The sequence below is a fragment of the Taudactylus pleione genome, unplaced genomic scaffold (assembly GCF_031769625.1).
Source record: "Taudactylus pleione unplaced genomic scaffold, aTauple2 ptg000539l, whole genome shotgun sequence".
Taxonomy (NCBI): domain Eukaryota; kingdom Metazoa; phylum Chordata; class Amphibia; order Anura; family Myobatrachidae; genus Taudactylus; species Taudactylus pleione.
Genome location: NW_028284941.1, coordinates 3429890 through 3450085, shown reverse-complemented (window position 1 = coordinate 3450085; position 20196 = coordinate 3429890). Strand labels below are relative to the sequence as shown.

The window sequence follows — 20196 nt, the reverse complement described above, 5'->3', positions numbered from 1 at the left end:
ATTCGTTTCAGATAGATACGATATAGTATAAAATATACCCTAGACCTCAGATCTAGTTTGTATAATCATAGTCCTCACATCAAAAATGTATCACAAACATAACTAAGATGATACAATGTTATGTTCTAAGAGTATCACATATCAGATTTGTATCCAAAAGTTAGTTTGTTTTATTATTCATTTATTCAAAGGTACTTATACATGTAGCATACCGTATGTGCTGAAAACAGATTTTTACTTTGATCATTGGTTTAATCCTCCCTAGTTCATCTGTGTAATGGTCTTTCAGATAATCTCTGGCATGCTAAGTAGTGAGTCATATCTCCCCATAAAGTATCACCATTCTGGAACATCTACAATGTATTCCTGCTACAGGGGATAGATCTGTTACATGCATGTATGACCTGCAGTTGAACTATTTATCACATAATAGCTATTTTTGCAGAGACACAATATTTAAAAACCCGTGGGACACGCCAACATCGCATGTCCATTAAAGTCCTGACGCGTGTTTCGCTGTCAGCTTAATCATAGGAGCAACCCGACCTCCCGGCTGCCTGTTCCTATAACCTGATTCTTCACCAATCAGTGATCCGGGCTGTGATTGACGATCCCCTCCACCAATGGGGAGAATGCTCGTGACTGACAACCTTTGTGGCCAATAAGCTCTGCCAGCTTCCCCATTGGTTATTCAGTCTTTGCTGTGATGATAACGAGAATGTACAGAGAAAATACAGTGGTAAGTATCTCACTGGGCTAATTAACATTACTATCATCTACTAGGTATTCATCATCAGTATTTCTGGAGCATGCAAAATTATTAACTTTAAAACAAAGGGCTGACGACACTGCTAACGATTATTATATGTAAAATTACTTAATAGGAAAATCACATAACCTAAAAGTATTTCATTAATAGAAGACATGATATCAGTGATATTATCCTTATAAATACAATTTAATAATATTGTGAAATGAATCCACCTAATCACCTTCATAATGTAATTCCCAATAATATTCTGTGAATATTATGTGAATAAATAATGTGAATAAAGTGAATAAATGTCCTCTATCCATATAAAGAGAAGACATAATTACCATTATAATTTTGTGAAAGGAAATCTATTTAAATAGTGTAATCGTGTGTGATATAGTTAAAATGCGAAAAAATATGATACCATGTATAGTATAATAAAATTAATAATTCACATTTATTATGAATACAATTAAGTGAACTGTGTCTACAGTAATACATGAACATCACTGAAAAAAGGAAATCGCTTACGCGAAATAGTGAAGCCACTCAAAAACTAAATATAAAAAGTGTAAAAAAGGTTGAAAAGAACAACTAATATTCACTACTCCCCTATCTGATATCATACCCTTAATGATTATATAAGTCGCAGTATGTTTATCGCCCACTATACTGTCAGTATCGTTTCATTGTCCTTCCCTGATATTACCGCCAAAGAAATGTCCCATAATTGATGTTCTCATTAAGTCCCTTTGGTTGTAGCCCTCCCAGCAAAAATATCCAGTGACTTTTTCTTTTAAGCAATTCTCTAATACCAAGATGTAGTTTCACCACTCCATGAACCCTCATATATTTCGGGTCACTTTGGTGATGATCATGGAAATGTCTGGCAACTGAGGTCAATTGCTTAAATGTACTCAAATCCAACTTAGAGTTTAGATATTTTGCTGATCTTATTTTAAGGATACATTAAAGTTATCTTTTATTAGAGAACATGGGTCGCATATGATATATCCCTTAACTTTAATAATTCATGACTGCCCAGCGCTTAATCATATATTTGCAAATGCAACTAATACCTCTGAATTTCTATTATTATGTAGAGTTCAGGTATTTTTGCTGATATTGTTGCAGTGTGCTGGAGGGAACACCCTTTTCTTCTGGTTCAGAGCAAACCCCGCCCTTTACAAGCACCTGTGCAATACCATTAAGCTGATGTGAGTGACCACTATATGTTTTATTGCAGTGCTGAGAGGCATGAAGGGAGCTAGCATTGGGAGGATGTGCTGGTTCATACAGTGCCATTTGGAGGTTTCTGGGGTACCTCCTAGGTGAGTCAGCTCTCGGCATATACAGTGGGGCAAAAAAGTATTTGGACAGCCACTGATTGTGCAAGTTGTTGCACTTTAAAAGATGAGAGAGGTCTGTAATTTCCATCATAGGTACACTTCAACTGTGAGAGACAGAATCTGAACAAAAAATTCCGGAAATCACACTGCATGATTTTTAAACAATTTGTATATTCTTTCTGAAAAAAAATATTTGGACAATCAAAAAGTTGAACTCAATACTTTGTAAAGTAACCTCGGTTGGCAATTACAGAGGTCACACGTTTCCTGTAGTTCTTGACCAGGTTTGCACACACTGCAGCAGGTATTTTGGCCCACTCTTCAATGCAGATCTTCTCTAGATGTGTCATGTTTTGGGGTTGCCGCCGGGCAACACGGACTTTAAACTCCCTCCACAGATTTTCTATTGGGTTGAGGTCTGGAGACTGGCTAGGCCAATCCAGGACCTTGAAATGCTTCTTACGGAGCCACTCCTTAGTTGCCCGGGCAGTGTGTTTGGGGACATTGTCATGCTGGAAGACCCAGCTACATTGCATCTTCAATGCTCTTACTGAGGGAAGGAGGTTTTTCCCCAAAATGTCACGATACATGTCCCCATTCATCCTCTCCGTAATACGGATCAGTCGTCCTGTCCCCTTTGCAGAACAGCATCCCCAAAGCATTATGTTTCCACCCCCATGCTTCACAGTGGGTATGGTGTTTTTGGGATGCCACTCATCATTCTTCTCCCTCTAAACACGGCGTGTGGAGTTTATACCAAAAAGTTCTATTTTGGTCTCATCTGACCACATGACATTCTCCCAATCCTCCTCTGGATCATCCAGATGGTCACGGGCAAACTTTAGACGGGCCTGGACTTGTGCTGGCTTAAGCAGGGGGAACTTTCGGGTGCTGCAGGATTTGAATCCATGACGATGTAGTGTGTTACTAATGGTAACCTTTGTGACTGTGGTCCCAGCTCTCTTGAGGTCATTGACCAGGTCCCGCCGTGTAGTTCTGGGCTGACCTCTCACCATTCTCAAGATCTTTGATACCCCACGAGGTGAGATCTTGCATGGAGCCCCTGGTTGAGGGAGATTGTCAGTGATCTTGTATTTCTTCCATTTTTTAATAATTGCGCCAACAGTTGATCTCTTCTCACCAAGCTGCTTGCCTATTGTCGAGTAGCTCATCCCAGCACGTCTACAATTTTGTCCCTGGTGTCCTTAGACAGCTCTCTGGTCTTGGCCATGGTGGAGAGGTTGCAGTCTGACTGTTTGAGGGTGTGGACAGGTGTATTTTATACAGTTAACCAGTTCAAACAGGTGCCATTAATACAGGTAGCGAGTAGAGGATAGATGAGCTTCCTAAAGAAGAAGTAACAGGTCTGTGAAAGCCAGAATTCTTGCTGGTTGGTAGGTGTCCAAATATTTATTTTCCGCCAGAATATAAAAATAAATTGATTAAAAATCATAGAATGTGATTTCCAGAATTTTTTGTTCAGATTCTGTCTCTCACAGTTAAAGTGTACCTATGATGGAAATTACAGACCTCTCTCATCTTTTAAAGTGCAACAACTTGCATAATCGGTGGCTGTCCAAATACTTTTTTGCCCCACTATGTATGTGCTGTTATTATGCAGTACATTAATATGTCATTATATGACCCAGAGCGGATGCTACTATTAGGTAGCATTAATTATTTTGGGGTGAGCGTTTGGGGGTGGGGCCCCCGAGGTTGATCTAGCTGTGCTTCTTAAGGGCATCACCACTTAACTCACATAGATACATTTTCAAATCACCTTTTTATTTGTTTATTATTCATGTTATTTTAATAATTTCTTACTATATTAACACTTATTGATTATCTTTACACGTCTATACTTTACACTTCACTATCACCTTTTTTCCTGTGATAGTGGTTTTCCTGGGGATGGTCCTTGGCTGGATTTTTTTGGGGTGCCCTGCACCTCAGATGTGAACCCTTGAATGTTAGGGACGCCAGTATAGAGGAGCCTTGACGCTGGCCCAGCGCTTAATCTTATATTTGCAATTGTATGCAACTAATACCCTGAATTTCTATTATTATGGTGGGTTCAAGTATTTTTGCTGATATTGTTGCAGTGTGCTGAAGGGAATATCCCTTTTTTCTGTGGTTCAGTGTAAACCACACCCCGCCCTTTACAAGCACCTGGGCAATATCATTAAGCTGATGTGAGCGACCACCATACTTTCTATTTGCAGTTCTGAGAGGCATGAAGGAAGCCAGCATTGGGAGGATGTGCTGGTCCGTATAATGCCATTTGAAGGTTTCTGGGGTACCTCCTAGGTGAGTCAGCTCTCGGCTTATACATGTGCTGTTATTATGCAGAATATTAATTGTAATTAATTACTTTTATTGCTTTTAAGCCACAAAAGGATGTTAATCCAGCCACTGAGCACCCATATACCTCTTTAAAGTGGGTTAAAAGTGCATGGGACTCTAGTCCCTTCTTGATGTTCCGTACATGTTCTACCAATGTAGAATTTATCGCATGTGCACTTAATTGTATATACAACATTCTTTATGACATGTTATAAATTATTTAATTTCCTTATCATTAATGACAATCCTATCAACCTTGTTTATCTCTTTGCTAAGAATGTTTTTGCAGCCTAAGCATCCACTGCACCAATAAAAACGGTTGAGGAAATGGAGGATAAAGGAGATGCAAGGGGTAATGCACTTGACACCAACTTCGATTTCAAGTTGGGAGCTTTACGATACATATATTTGGGTTTTGAGGCAACATGGAACCTAGAATGGGATCTTTTCTCAATAACCCCAAATGTTTTTTTTTAAATCTTTTCTACCATTTTATGTTCTTTGTTGAAATTGGTCATAAATGCATACTCATATCCATTGCTGATTTTAGGTGTTTTTGTAATATTTAAAAGTTCCTTACATTCAATTCTTTTCACGAGTTGAATAGAATTCTCTACTCTTGTCTTTATCATACCAACATGAAGTGAATTTATCACCCATAGCTTTAGCCTGGTCAGCAAAGATGGCATCATTTGTGCAATTTCTCCTTAATTTAGTTGTCCATTGGGAAATGGAGTTAATCCAATTTGTGTGATGACAACTAGTAGCCCCAATATAGGAGCCTGAATCGGTGGGTTTTGTATTACAGGTTGAGTTTACCTTATCCAAATTACTTGGGACCAGGGCTATTTTGGATAACGGAATATTTCGTATTTTGGAATAATTGCATATCATAATGAAATATCTTGGGAATAGGACCCAAATATACACACAGAATGCATTTATGTGTTATATACACCTTATACACACAGCCTGCAGGTAATTTTATACAATATATTCAATAATTTTGTGGCTCAAAGTTTGTGTACAGAAATTAAATTAATTTATGTTTCTTATAAACCTTATACACACAGCCTGAAGGTAATTTTATACAATATTTTTTAATAATTTGTGCCTTAGACAAAGTTTGTGTGCATTGAACCATCAAAAATCAAAGGTTTCATTATTTCAGTAATGCCAAAAAAATTCCGTATTTCGGAATATTCCGTATTTTGGAATATTTGGATATGGGAGACTCAACCTGTATTTTTTATTAATTGATCCTACCATCTTCAATGCACACTGTTATGTCAAGAAAGTTAATTTGCTCTTCCTGTATGTCAAATGACAACATAATATTTTTATCATTACTATTCAGGAATTTACAAAAGTCTCCCAACAGATATTTCCGTCCTTTCCATATAAAAAAAAATGTAATCTATATATTGTCACAGCGCCGCCGAATCTCTTACCTGGTCCGGCGATGCTGTGGTCCGGGCTGGCGTGGGTCAGCGGGCGGAAGATCCCTGGCGCCCACTGTCAACTGTTCTCCTCTTTCCCCGGCAGCTGTGTGCAGTCAGCCCCAGCTCCCATAGGAACGCGCGCGCTGCTCTGCATAGGGTTTAAACTTTAAAGTGGCAGGTGCAAGAATAGGGAGTATTGATTGGGGCTTGGTTTGAACTCTGACCTAGTGCCAGAATCTAGGCTCCATTACCATACTCCAGTGTTCCTGTGCATATCCTGACTATTGGTTCTGACCTTGGCTTGTTCGTGACTGATTCTGCCTGACCCCTGGTTCTGCGTTGATATCTGGTTCTGACCTCGGCTATTCCCTGTGACCCGTTTACATCTGCTCCCTGGTACCGTCTCGTCTGTTTGGTTCTGACACGGCTAGTCGACTATGCTAAAGTCTCCTGCATTCCAACCAAGTTTGCCAGCACCTGCATAGGGAAACCTAACCTGAGGGCCGCGACCTGTGTGTCGGACGCAGCCAAGTCCATACCTGTTTGCAAGGGACCCTGATGAAAGCCGCCGGCACATTAGACTCTGCGCCTCAGGAATAGGTCTAGCCAACTCTCTGAATACGGACAGCATCCATAATCCGTCTGAGAGTTTGTGACATATATCTAGCAAAGGACACCAGGTTCGCTTCGAAAGGGTTGTTAGTCCAGGGGGTATTTTTACTATGGTTCGATTTTGATTTCTGTTCGATTTTGCATTTGATTTTGGTTCGTTTTATTATGAAGGGATTTACTAAAGGCCAAATCGAATGTCAAATCGAACAGAAAAAGGAATTTGAAGTTAAATCGAATTTCTGAAAAACATCGATGTTTTCACAGAGGACAATAGGATCCCTTCTTTTACTCGATTTGTAAACTGAATGAAAAACGAACTCAAACTCGAACTGCAAATTCCCAAATGAACAGAACTTCATGCATTAGTTTTCAGCATGATCAGTTTGATTTCACAGATACATGCATACATCAGTGAGATGCATGCATGTATCTTACTGTAAAAAGCTTGTAAAGAGTTAATGTTTAAAAAAAAATGACGTGGGGTCCCCCCCTAAATACCCAACCAGCCCCGGACTTTTCATAGCCAGTCCTGGTAGTGTAAGTACAGGGAAAAAATTGTGTAGGGTTCCCCTGTACTTAGCACCACCAGCACCATGCTCAGATCCTGTCCTGGTTTTGGAATTACAGGGGAAAAAATGTGTAGGGTTCCCCTGTAATTCCCACAACCAGCACCGGACCCTTTCTAGCAGGGGGGTAATGTCACAACCAGGGAAACCCTATCACCGGGTTCCCTATTACTCATGACTGCTTGTCAGCCCAGGCCGGGGCTCCCTGGGGAGTTGAGGACCCCTCCAATAAAGGGGTACCCCTCACCAGTGCACCTTAGGCCTAGGCTGATAGCCCACCGCTATACTCGCCACCCATGGGCGTTGGGTGGCGGGTTGATAGTGTAACTGTAGTGTAAAAAAGATAAGTGTAAACATTGTCTTTACGAGTAGAACTGCAGGTACCAGTAAGCCTTCCCGGCATGCTGGTACTTTGAGAACCACAAGTACCAGCATGCATGGCATTAAGGGCCCGCTGGTACCTGTAAGGAAATGTTTAAATAAACACAATACACACACTGTGACTGTATACGTTTAATACATACATACATACTCACACATACTCACCTACATTACCTGGACCGGTTTTCTTCTCCCTGTAGACATCCTAGGTCTTTGTAAAATAAAAAAAACGTGAAAACCCGAGCCACGCAACAGGTAACTTCCACGATGGTTGTTAATTCCTGAATGAAGAGCTCAGACGTGGCTCTTCCCTTTGTAGGGCCGTGTCTGAGCGTTCATTGGCTGAGAGGTCAGCCCCCGCCTCTCCCAGCCAATGAACGGCTCCCACCATTGAAGTCAATGGTGAGAGACGCAGGGTTACTAAAGGTGATTCTGTGGTTCCCACCATTGACTTCAAGTGGGTGATCTGTATGGAGGGGTAGTAAAGAGTGGAGGGGAGGTTATAGCGCTCCTGAAAGTCTGCAAATGTGGCTGGAGCAAACTCTCCAGAATTGTGCACAAAATGTGTAATCCCAGATCAAAGTCAAGTTGCTGGAAGGAATAGAGGGTGTTTCCAAATAGGTGTTTAAGGGGAATGGGTAGTATGTGAGTGAGAAACATCTATTAATTGCATCCCATGTTGACAATGTAAATTGGAGAGAAGAGTGAGCGTAGGCCAAGGCCAGTCTGTGAATAAGCGGTAGCCAAGGGAGAAAGTCTACTCCCAAATCTGGGGATGAAGCACTTTCGATATCAACCCATTCCTTTGTACCAGGGGGAGAGTGCTATGAGATGATATGCTTCGATTGGGTAGCATAATAATAATTCTGCAGCAAGGGAAGACCTAAGCCGCCACTATCCGTAGACATGGACAAAGTCAAACGGCTCAACCGTGGTTCTTTTGCCCTGTACTTACTGGGGGAGATAAACTACCTAAACAAAGTTTGCAAGGATTGTTGTACATGCATAGGGACTGGTACAGGGAGTGTTTGGAACAGATATAGAATTCTAGGGAGTGTATCCATTTTCACTGAATTTAGCCTACCAATTCAAGATATATCCAGGTTGATATGTCCTGCTGTAGCTCTGAAGAAGGGGGGTATAGTTTGTGTGATACAAATGGGAATATTGTTTGGTGATATAAATTTCGATGGTGCCCTGCAAATATTCGATATTCAGGAATCTATAAGTGAATTCCAAGCCAGCCCTAAGATGACGTGGGACATGCAGAGAGAGCACTTCAGATTTTTCTTTATTAACCTTATAGCCTGAAAAAGCACCAAATTGGTGTAGTTCCTGAAACAGGAATGGGAGAGACACAGTCGGATTGGACAGCGTGAGAAGCACATCATCAGCAAATAGTGTTATGTTATACTGATGGCCCCCAAGAACACTCCAGTGATATTAAGATTAGCTCTAATGTGTGCAGCTAATGGTTCAATACAATGTGCAAAAAGCAGAGGCGAAAAAGAGGCACCCTGCCTAGTCCCATTTCCCAACCTGAACACATCCGAACAAATACCGTTAGATGTAACCATAGAAGATGGATTTTGATAGAGACTGGACAGCATGTAAAAATCGATCACAGAAGCCAAACGCTTCTAGGGTGTAGAACAAGAACGGCCAGGAAACCCAGTCGAATGCTTTCTCTGCATTGCCAGAATCACCGAAGGTAACTGGGAGTGATTGATACTGTGGATAAGATCGATGGTTCTACGAGTATTGTTCAGTCCCTGGTGATGAGGGATAAAAACTACTTGATGCAGATCGATTAGTACAGGTAAAATCTCATTAAGTCTATTCAACAAAATCTTGGTGAACAATGTGATGTCCGTGTTCAAGAGGGAAGTGGGCCTAAAGTTAGAGCACAAGGTATGATCCTTGTCAGGCTTAGGGATGACAATGATTTTGGATTTGGTAGACCCCTCTAAATTAGAGATAAATAATTTTGTTAGACGAGGGATTAAGGTGGTCCCAAAGAAATTATAATAAATCATCGGGAAACCATCTGGGCCAGGGGCCTTCCAAGGCTTTTGGGTTTTAAGAGCCTGAGTGACTTCTTCTACCGAAATATCCCGACCAAGACTAAGCGCTGTATGGGAGCTAATGGATGGCAGAGTACATGATTCAAGATACTCCTTACAGTGCTGAGCAGATGTAGAAGGATCAGAGAATGCGGGCAGATTATATAATGCTGCATAGTAGTCTTTGAATGTCTGATTAATAACGCTAGGATCATAAGATAATCTACCTGAACTACATTTCTTAAAAACTATTGCTTGAGCAGTGCATAATAGGGTATCCATTTTGTTGACTTTTTCGTAGCATTTTTGCCCGAGCTAGCAAAGACTTTTTTTTTTTAAAATTAGGATATTGCGCAACTCGTCCCTGGCCTTATCAAGTTGCCTCAATATCGAAGCAGAATGAGTGCATTTATGTTCTTCTTCCGGCTGTCGAATCCAATAAGTCAAATTCGACACTGGAGCAAGTTGAATTTTCTTACGATGAGAGGCATATCTAATAATTTCCCCCCTAATCACTTCTTTACAAGCCTCCAACACTGTCCCCACAGAAACATCAGGGTAGTATTGGCCTCAAAGTATTCATTCAATTTCGTAATTAATATTGCCTGAAAATCTGGGAGCTTCACAAGTATATCATTAAGCCTCCAGAAGTGCCCTTCCAAGCATGGTGACGTCCATGCTTGGAAGGGCTATCCGGATCTAATCAAACCACTAAAGCAGAGTGGTCAGACCAAGGGTTGGCATAAATGGTTGAATCCACAAGAGAGTTAGTCAAAGAAAAGGAGCATATCCTAGAGTAGGAGTCATGTGGGTGGGAATAAAAGGTATAGTCCCTAGCTGAGGGATAGAGAGCTCACCAGGAATCAAAACAGACCAGCCTTGGCCATTTGCTGCCCCAAAGTCTTGGAGCTAGCCATACAGGAAAGGTGAGGGGAGCTACCTGAATAATCCAGGGCATGCGAGAGAATTGCGTTGAAGTCACCCCTTAATAAGATCTCCCCATGGCGGAAATTATGGAGCTCTAAAAATAAACTACGGCAAAAAGCAGACTGACCTGAATTTGGAGCATACACTGTTGCTAAGGTGATGTCTCTCCCTCTGAGGTGACCCTTCAGCATAAGGAAGCGGCCATTCTCATCATGGAGTGAGTCAAGCAGAGTAAAATGTACAGAGTTACGAATCAGGATCGTCACCCCACAACACTTTGACCTATTGTCACAGCGCGCCGGACACCGGCACGCTCTTACCGGGTCCAGCAGCGCTGGTCCATGATAGGGCAGCGGGCGGGGAATCCCAAGCACCGCTGCCGTGCAGTTCTTCCTTCTGGCGGCATGGTGGGGGCGGCCGTGGCTCCCTACGGGCGCGCGCGCCGGCCAGAAGATATTTAAAGGGCCATGTACACCAATTAGGTGTAATCACAGAAGGCGCCAATTCAAGCCCTGCCTATCTAAGGAAGCCTATGGGAGCACTCCTGTGCAAGAATTTAGGCTCCATTACCATACTCCAGCATTCCTGTGCATATCCTGATTATTGGTTCTGAGTTCTGACCTTGGCTTGTTTGTGACTCCGAATCTGTCTGACCCCTGGCTCTGTGTTGATATCGGGTTCTGACCTCGGCTACTCCCTGTGACCCGTTACGTCTGCTCCTTGGTACCGTCTCGCCTGTTTGCTTTTGACCCGGCTCGTCGACTATGCTAAAGTCTCCTGCACTCCAACCAAAGTTCACCAGCAACTGTATAGGGAAACCTAACCTGAGGGCCGTGACCTGTGTGTCGGATGCAGTCAAGTCCATACCTTCTTGCGAGGGTCCCTGGTGAATACTGCCGGCACATTAGACTCCACGCCTTAGGTATAGGTCAAGCCAATTCCCTGAATATGGGTCGCATCCACAATCCGTCCGAGAGTTTGTGACACCTATGGTTCAAATAGTGAGCTGTCGGGAACTGTAGAGTAGACGATGGATGGCCCGTCTGCTTAAAATGTGTCTCCAGCAAGAAAACAATGTCTGCAGCAGAATAAGAATGGGCATAGAGCGCTTCTGTGGAGTATTGGCGTTCTGCGTCAAAATAGAGAGCAGCATGGTAAAAAGAAAAGATAGGGAAGTACAAGCTGCAAACAAGCTGCAAAGAGAAATAATTACAAAAAGGAAAAAGAAAAAAAAAGACAGGGAATATGGACAGGGACCTCGCAAGGAGGGAGACCAGCCACACAGTTAGAGCACCCTAAAGGAGGTGGGGCTCTGGGTAGGGCGTGAGAAAAAAGCTCCCACAGGGTAGTTAAGGGAGGTGTCTAGCAGAGACAGTTTAGAAACACCCTAAAAATAAGGGAAGACATAGACAGATAAAAGAACCGACACATAGAACAACGCTTCCAGAGCCATAAAATATAACAGAATGTAGCAAGTACAAACATAAAAAACAATATAGAACAGTCAGTCAAACAGTGGTATAATAGGAAATACAAAATGTAATGGTTAAACAGGCAGTACTAAGACAAGAGATTCCCAGGTTTACAGGGGTACATAGGACACATACTGCAACATGGCAAAAAAGGGAGGCATAATCAGTGGCGGTACCACCATGCCCCAAAGAGTTCTGCAACATGAGGAGGCATATATTTGTATAGATCATAACGGACAACATGGGGACATTTCAGGTAATTGGGTCGTCTTCCCCAACAATCGGAAGGGGTCAGGAGGAGCAGAGCGCAGATTCAACTGTTGGGAGCAGTTCTTTGTCTTCGTCTGGGGATCGGATAACACGTTGATGACCTCGACGAAAATCCCCCAACGATATTTGTAGCCATGTTCTTGGAGGGCATGAGTAATCTTCCAGGAGATCACTACATTTGGCTATGCTAGTAGGGGCAAGATCTCTAGGAGGTTCAGAGTATTTAGGTTTGGGGCGTAGGGCACGGTGTGCACGCTCAATGCCTATATCTGAAGGTGACAAGGAAGGCATCATTGATACAAAAAACAGGTGAGATAAGAGGTGAGGCCTGAAGGCTCCAACTGATTCTGATATTTTCCGAACGAGGTTATTGCGTCGTTCACTGTACTCGAGGTACGCATTCTTCTCTTTTAAAAAATAAAGTTCATGGCTAAGATAGTCCAAGTCTCTGCAGGTTTCAGATTTGAAAGTGGAAAGATGGGAGGTGGTGGCTTCTAATGCTGTAGTGCGTTTATCAAGATGAGATGTCCTGCTTCAGTTTGACTACCATCTTGTGAAATTCAGCGGTAAGGGTGTTGTTAAGAGTCACAAATAGAGTCCTGAGATCAGAGATATCTTTCTTGGTAGCCAATGCTTCCTCTTGGCCCATGTCGGAGTCAGTAGAATGGAGGGGGCTGGGCTTTATGCATAGCGATAAAAAAACAAAGACGTGTTCCAATAATACAGCAAATGAAGGGTAAACTTGCTAGGAGAACGAAGCTCAGGAAGCGACACTCAATAGTTAAGGCATTTGTACTGCTGTGGGAGTCTGACTTGTCTCACCCTTGCAACGGAACCAGAGTGAAAGGAGGGTATAGTAATAAGAGTGCTGTGGTGGGGGTACAGTGTCCAGCAGAGAGAACCATAGAAATGGGACAGATAGATGGGTATTGTCCATGGAGTTCAGATGCTGCTGAGAGGGAGAAACAACTATGTTCCAGGAGAAAGTAAGTAATGAATTGCACAGTACCTGGGTTGAAGAGGGGAGTCTTGATGGATCCCACTGGGGAAGGCAGCAAGCTGCAGCTCAGCAAGATGTAGGATAGCTGCAGTAATCCAGAGCCGCAATCCAGTGCTCAGCATGTACAAAACCCTGGCTGACTGGCCCTACAGGTTCCCGGGGTCACTGGAGAAGGTGTACGCCAAGAACCAGATATCCCCGGCAGGGAGCACCACAATCGCGTATCCACTCTGCAGGCCACCAGTAAGCAGTGAGGTGGAGACTGTAATGAGCAGGAGTCGTGGGTCAGGGCAATGATATCGCAGCCATCCGGCAGATGGATGCAGGAGCCCACCGGGGACAGCAGCAGGGAGTCATGCTGCTTGAGAGGCCGCCATGTGCAGGAGGGAGCAGGGGGCACAGAAAGGCAGCTGCAGGTACCCAAGATCATCCAGAGCTCTTAGCCTGCTTCAAGGGCCAAAGCAGCTGGGACAGATCTCTATAAACGGGCACTTTTGGGGGTATAAATGCTACAGCTTCTGTGAGACACGTCCACCCTGGTTGACAGCTAGGCCACGCCCCCCATATCTTTGGTTTTTAATGTTCCTATTTATGGGAATTGATTTGAATACATTTCATTTTTATTACCTTTGGATGTTTTTAGGGTATTTTACCACTGAGAAGTGGTGTAGACCATACGGAAATGTATCCGGGACACCATTAAAGAAACCTTGATAGGCTTCCAACCACCTGAATTATAGTGAGTGGGGTACGCCCATTGTTACCTGAAAATAGAGTGCATGCCAAAGAATCCTTTAAGGGCTTGACTAATTCCTACACCTACAGTGAGTAGAGTACGCTTGATTATTACCTACATATATACACAAACAGATTATCCTGGTTGTTTGGGAGCTCCGACATTAAAAGAAACCTTGATACACATGATACCACCATTCAGGGTGTAAGTTAGGGTACGCTTAATTCTTCTAACAACATCACTTTTTCTTGGATACCACGAGGGTTGAAATTGATAACTCAGTTTTGCATCTAAAGACATTTCTACACATTGGATGTTTTTATTTGTCTTTACTATGACATAAACACGAGGAAAAAAAAAGAAAATCTGAAAGGAATAGAGAGAAGTTGATCTACAATTACCACTATCCACCGATTCTTGAAAAAGGAATGTATTGTTTATATGTTTTTGTTCTACTCGAGCGCCTTGCTCTGTGTTTATCCTATTTTTCTGTTTGAATATGTATTTTTGAAATGTGGTGACGTTTTCTGGATGTGATACATTTCAAGGCAGCTTGCTTGCACTGTGAACTGTAACATAACATGAAGGGAAACATAATCATGAGCCTTCCCTCTAAGCTCCTCGTTTTATAGCCTGAAATATTGTTGATATTACATACACATAGTCCAACAAAAAGTAAAAAGGTTCAAGCACTCTACCTCAAAAAGACACAATAGGAACCCAATTTAACTGGTGAGAATCATAAATAAAGTATATCCAAAATCTTAATGCACATATATAGGAATAGTATTAAAAATTATATAAATTTCTAAATAGTCACGTGTTTTGAGGAAGAAAATTTCCTCTGGATGATCTTCACAAACAATGATTTAAATAATAGTCTCGAATAGTAGTCTCCACAACAAATCCAATATTAGTCCACTCCTGAATCCTCCAATGTAATTAAACTATTCTCCACACTACGTGTCCCTTCATGTCCTATTGTTCCTCGTACGGTTAACATAGAAAACATAAGGGGAACACATCCATAGTGTAAAACAGTATTTACTTCAGATAAAAACACACATAACAAGTGGCTGCATACCATATGAGTCCTTTTTTGGAAAAGGTACAATATAATGCATATAGGGGAAATTTATATTAGCTCCCCCTACTGAGCTGTACCTTCTCTTCTATAGGATCTGGCTGTTGCTGCCACCAATCACTCCACCAACGCGTTTCAACCTGCAGTAGGTCTTTTTCAAGGTGTGTGTCAGTTAGAAAAGGATTCAGTTTTATAAGGATTCAGTACTCCGCCTACTTCCTGTTCTCGGATGGGCGGGTTTAGATATATTAACTCCAAACAGTACAGAAAACGTTCCCCAAATATAGGTCAGTGTGTACCGCTACTTGGGTGTTATATTCCCCTAAAACGAGGCCATCCAGCACCACATACTCGCTTAATAGGCTTTTAATTATTACTGTGCGTTCCACTCTCTGGAACGCACAGCATCACTTCCTGTCCCGGAGGCAGCTCCATGCCTTTAGCCTGCTCTCCGTCGTGCGTTCCAGGCTATGGGACGCAGGACATGGCGCGCGTGACCCCCGGCAGTGACGTATCGAAGAGGATTAGAAATGTGCAGCACTAACTTGTGCGTTCCAAACAAATGGAACGCATGGTGCACGTGACCCCGAATAATAACATAGCGGGAAGGATTTAGGATAGTGATGTGCATGCCAACACTATATTACGCCACTCTCCTGATAGATACATTATTAATTATTTGTCTTAAATTAGTTAAAAGGTATACATCATAATCCATCCATACCATACATATTTGTATGGCATTCAATGTGCAAATAGTCAATATATAAAGTGCATAAAGAGATATTAGTAGTTATCTTCATGATAACTAAAACCATATAACACCATATTAAAACACTAGGAATATATAAAATATCATAAAAAATATCATAAAAGATGCATGTAAAAATACCTAAAAACGACAGTCTGGATACCTGTATTATAAAAAACTAAATAAGGGTTTTAAAATCATAAAAACCACTTCAACTCAAAATCAGTATTTAATCCCCACGGTTGTAATATTTTAATGTCATATATGGATTTAATTTCAGCTTTAGCTAAAAAAGTTTCCGTACCTTTGGTGCGCCAATTCCAATAAAAACGAAAGGGTTCCACTGCTGTGGGTCATGTAATGTTTGTATTTCTCATAATAACCAAGCTACAAAAATGTAAGAATTTACTTCCCATGCCACAAAACAAACTTTTCAAATCTATGATTTTATGACGTGCAACAACACCAATTGTATTTATTTAATTGAGTGCTCGTGCGGCCTCCAATATATTGGAAAAACCACAAGGAGACTCAGAGACAGATGGGCAGAACATCTGCAGAATATCAAAAAAGGTTTTGCCAACCACTCTCTTTCCAAACACTTTGTTTGAAAAATACAACTGCTCAATAATAAATATTAAGAGCATTATTGGTATTAAAAAAGTGGACGGGAATTGGTGCACCAAAAGGTACGGAAACTTTTTTTTAGCTAAAACCGAAATAAAATCCATATATGACATTAAAACATTACAACCATGAGGATTAAATACTGAGTTTGAGTTGAAGTGGGTTTTATGATTTTAAAACCCTTACTTAGTTTTTTATAGTATCTGGACTGTTGTTTTTAGGTATTTTTACATGCATATTTTATATATACATAGTGTTTTAATATGATGTTATATGGTTTTAGTTATCATGAAGACACTTTTTACTAATATCTCTTTATATATTGACTATTTGCACATTGAATGCCATACAAATATGTATAGTATGGATGGATTACAATATATACCTTTTAACTAATTTAAGACATATAATTAATAATGTATCTAACAGGAGAGTGGCATAATATAGTGCTGGCATGCACATCACTATCCTAAATCCTTCCCGCTATGTTATTATCGGGGATCACGTGCACCATGCGTTCCATTTGTTTGGAACGCACAAGTTAGTGCTGCACATTTCTAATCCCCTCTGATACATCACTTCCAGGATCACGTGCGCCACATTGCCTGGAATGCACAACAGAGAGCAGGCTAAATACATGGAAAGGCCTCCGGCGATGATTAAAATCTTATTAAGCGAGTATGTGGTGCTGGATGGCCTCGTTTTAGATGAATGTACCACCCAAGTAGCGGTACACATTGACCTATATTTGGGGAGTTTTCTGTACTGTTTGGAGTAAATATATCTAAACCCGCCCATCTGAGAACAGGAAGTAGGCGGAGAACTGAATCCTTATAAAACGGAATCCTTTTCTAACTAACATACACTTTGGAAAAGACCTACTGCAGGTTGAAACGCGTTGGTGGAGTGATTGGTGACAGCAACAGCCATATCTTAAAAAAGAAGGTACAGCTCAGTAGGGGGAGCTAATGTAAATTTCCCCTATATGCATCATATTGTACATTTTCCAAAAAAGGACTCATATGGTACGCAGCCACTTTTTATGTGTGTTTTTTTATCTGAAATAAATACTGTTTTACACTAGATATGTGTTCCCCTTGTGTTTTCTATGTTAACCCTATGAGGAACAATAGGACATGAAGGGACACGTAGTGTGGAGAATATTTTAATTACATTGGAGGATTCAGGAGTGGATTAATATTGGATTTGTTGTGGAGACTACTATTTGAGACTATTATTTACATCATCGTTTGTGAAGCTCATCCAGAGGAAATTTTCTTCCTCAAAACACGTGACTATTTAGAAATTAATATTATTTTCAATCATATTTTTCCTATATATGTGCATTAAGATTTTGGATATACCTTATTTATTATTCTCACCATTAAATCGGGTTCCTATTGTATCTTTTTGAGGTAAAGTGCTTAAACCTTTTTACAATATTTATTTCTGTGATTTGGTGTTTATCACTTAGGTACAAGCTGCCTTCCTCCAGTGTGAGGGCGCAGGTGATTATTTATATTTTTACATAGTCCATTTTGCTTATAAAACAGCATTTGCAATAAATTTAATGGAAAGCAAAAATATTAAATAAAAACAATCTATATTTCGATAACAATAATACCGAGGGTTCATGAGGGAATTATACAGAGGTGCAGCAGTATATAGTGCTGGAAATTTGGTGTGTTTTGATCAGGGATGTGTGGAAAAGGTAGACAGGGGAGGCAGTGCCTCACCTGCCATACACTTTTTACTCCAGAGTTTTGTCTAGAAAAAGGATAAGAATAATACAAAGAAGATATTTATAATATTTTCTTGAAATTTTTCTAGTTCAAAACTCTGGAGTTTGCTGAAGCATGACAGGAAAGGCTCTGCCTCACATGACCGCACATCACTGATTAAGTTGTGTTTAACCTGTGAGTTGCCATCGATTTGGGCTTTAGTAAATATCTGATTTACAAAATCACATTTCCAGAAATACAGCAAATCGACCAAAAACGATTCTTAGTAAATGTACCCCTATGTGCATCCTAAAGAAAGCAAACGCACACATGTGCCTATGCCGACAGCAAGATACTGCAAACCCTATAACCGTAGAGGTGGAGGGACTGCGGGAGAAAGCATTTTACTTTTGCATTAATCTTTTTTTTTTTTTTTTAATAAAGTAATTTACACCCATTTTGTTATCAATTCTACATCATCCCTTTTATTACTCCATGTTAACAAGCTGCTGCCTGTATGATGGTGGTGTAAGCACTTTAGTTTCTGCCATGTCGGTAGAAAGAAAAGAAAATTATGTAAATGTTGTAATATTATGTCCCAGGAAGTGATGTTATGTTTAGAGGCATAATGTAATGTATATTTTAACCTCCAATCTAAATAACAGATTGTAAATAGTAGTAAACAGGAGAAATCCATAGGAATACCTGAAACATTTGAACACTAAATTATCAAGGACTATATAATATAAAGAAACACATTGATATGAGTTGGAAGAGTTGGTACTGTAGGTGCATTATCTACCTGTGCAGACCAGCAGCCGGGTAGGCCAGGCACTGGGCTGGGATGAGCTGGTACTGTAGGTGCATTATCTACCTGTGCAGACCAGCAGCCGGGTAGGCCAGGCACTGGGCTGGGATGGGAAGAGCTGGTACTGTAGGTGCAATATCTACCTGTGCAGACCAGCAGCCGGGTAGGCCAGGCACTGGGCTGGGATGGGAAGAGCTGGTACTGTAGGTGCATTATCTACCTGTGCAGACCAGCAGCCGGGTAGGCCAGGCACTGGGCTGGGCTGGTTGTTGTTTTTGCTTTGTAGAAACAACAGTACAACATGAGAGGAGGACTTGTGTGAGGGGCGGGAGAGGCCGCTGCTGTCTCCTCCTCCTCCTCCTCCTGGAATGCATTGCTGCATGCTCGGCTCCGTCCGTTGTTGTTAGACAGAATCAGTGAGCGGGAGGGGACTGACAGAGCAGCAGCAATGGCCTTTCTGTTCACTGCTATCAGAGTCATTTTGGGGCTCTTTTTTGCCCTCTCCGGAGTGTTCAAACTGACTGATCAGATATCAGCAGAGGTGTACGAGAAGATGGTGAGTGCTGGGCCGCGTTATATGCGGCTCTGTGACAATTGCAGACCCAGCACATATACACACATATACACACACACACACACATACACATACACACACACATACACACACATACACACACACACATGACTAGAACATGCTAATCTCATGCTCACTATACCGCTAGCTATAATAGCAGCCTGGTAACCAGTCTGAGTACTAGGCCGGGGAGGCAGGTGTTACTCAGTGCTCTCCTGTGTTACACATGTTTCACTGTTATAACCGTAAGTAGATCTTCTAATGTAGTATTTGTTTACCCTGCAGCCACACTTGTAGCGAGACATGCTCCTAGTCCTATACAGTGGTAACTACCGGGCTAGATCGATGTCGTTGTTGTGCTGCTAGAAGCGGAAATGAGCAAAACAAACTTTGAAAATCGCATCCTATGGTTGGCAGCAGCCGGCTACTCTTAGTATAGTCACTGCCACAGGCCATTATATGTAACGTTACTGCCAGACAGCCCCTCCCGGCGATTTATGCCGGAGTCCCTAGCTATAGCCTGCTGCAGGAGTTCCCTTCCCTCCTGTGGTCGCCTGTAGGAGCCAGGACTAGGTGGGGACTGAGGACTGCATTGCTAGGCAGTATAGAGGGGAAGGCACTAGCTTCCATTATGTACATTTCTGTCACACCAGCACAGGCACTGTGCACCTTCATATAACGTTATATGTCTAGGAAGGATTCCGATTTATTTTCTA

At 41.6% G+C, this 20196-nt stretch overlaps 1 protein-coding gene and 1 long non-coding RNA gene across 2 annotated transcripts in view; one reads left to right on the top strand and one right to left on the bottom strand.

Annotated features, from left to right (window-relative positions):
- The window catches only part of LOC148500935 (uncharacterized), a 59926-nt gene extending 40669 nt beyond the window's left edge, over positions 1 to 19257 (bottom strand). Inside the window, exon 1 of the long non-coding RNA XR_015870101.1 lies at positions 18901 to 19257. This is a non-coding gene — a long non-coding RNA (uncharacterized LOC148500935). The remainder of the gene's footprint in view (positions 1 to 18900) is intronic.
- A 1-nt stretch (position 19258) lies between these two features.
- The window catches only part of TMEM35B (transmembrane protein 35B), a 33757-nt gene continuing 32819 nt past the window's right edge, over positions 19259 to 20196 (top strand). Inside the window, exon 1 of the mRNA XM_088451166.1 lies at positions 19259 to 19462. Within this exon, the coding sequence (XP_088307292.1) occupies positions 19355 to 19462 (108 nt within the window). The 5' untranslated portion in view covers positions 19259 to 19354. The remainder of the gene's footprint in view (positions 19463 to 20196) is intronic.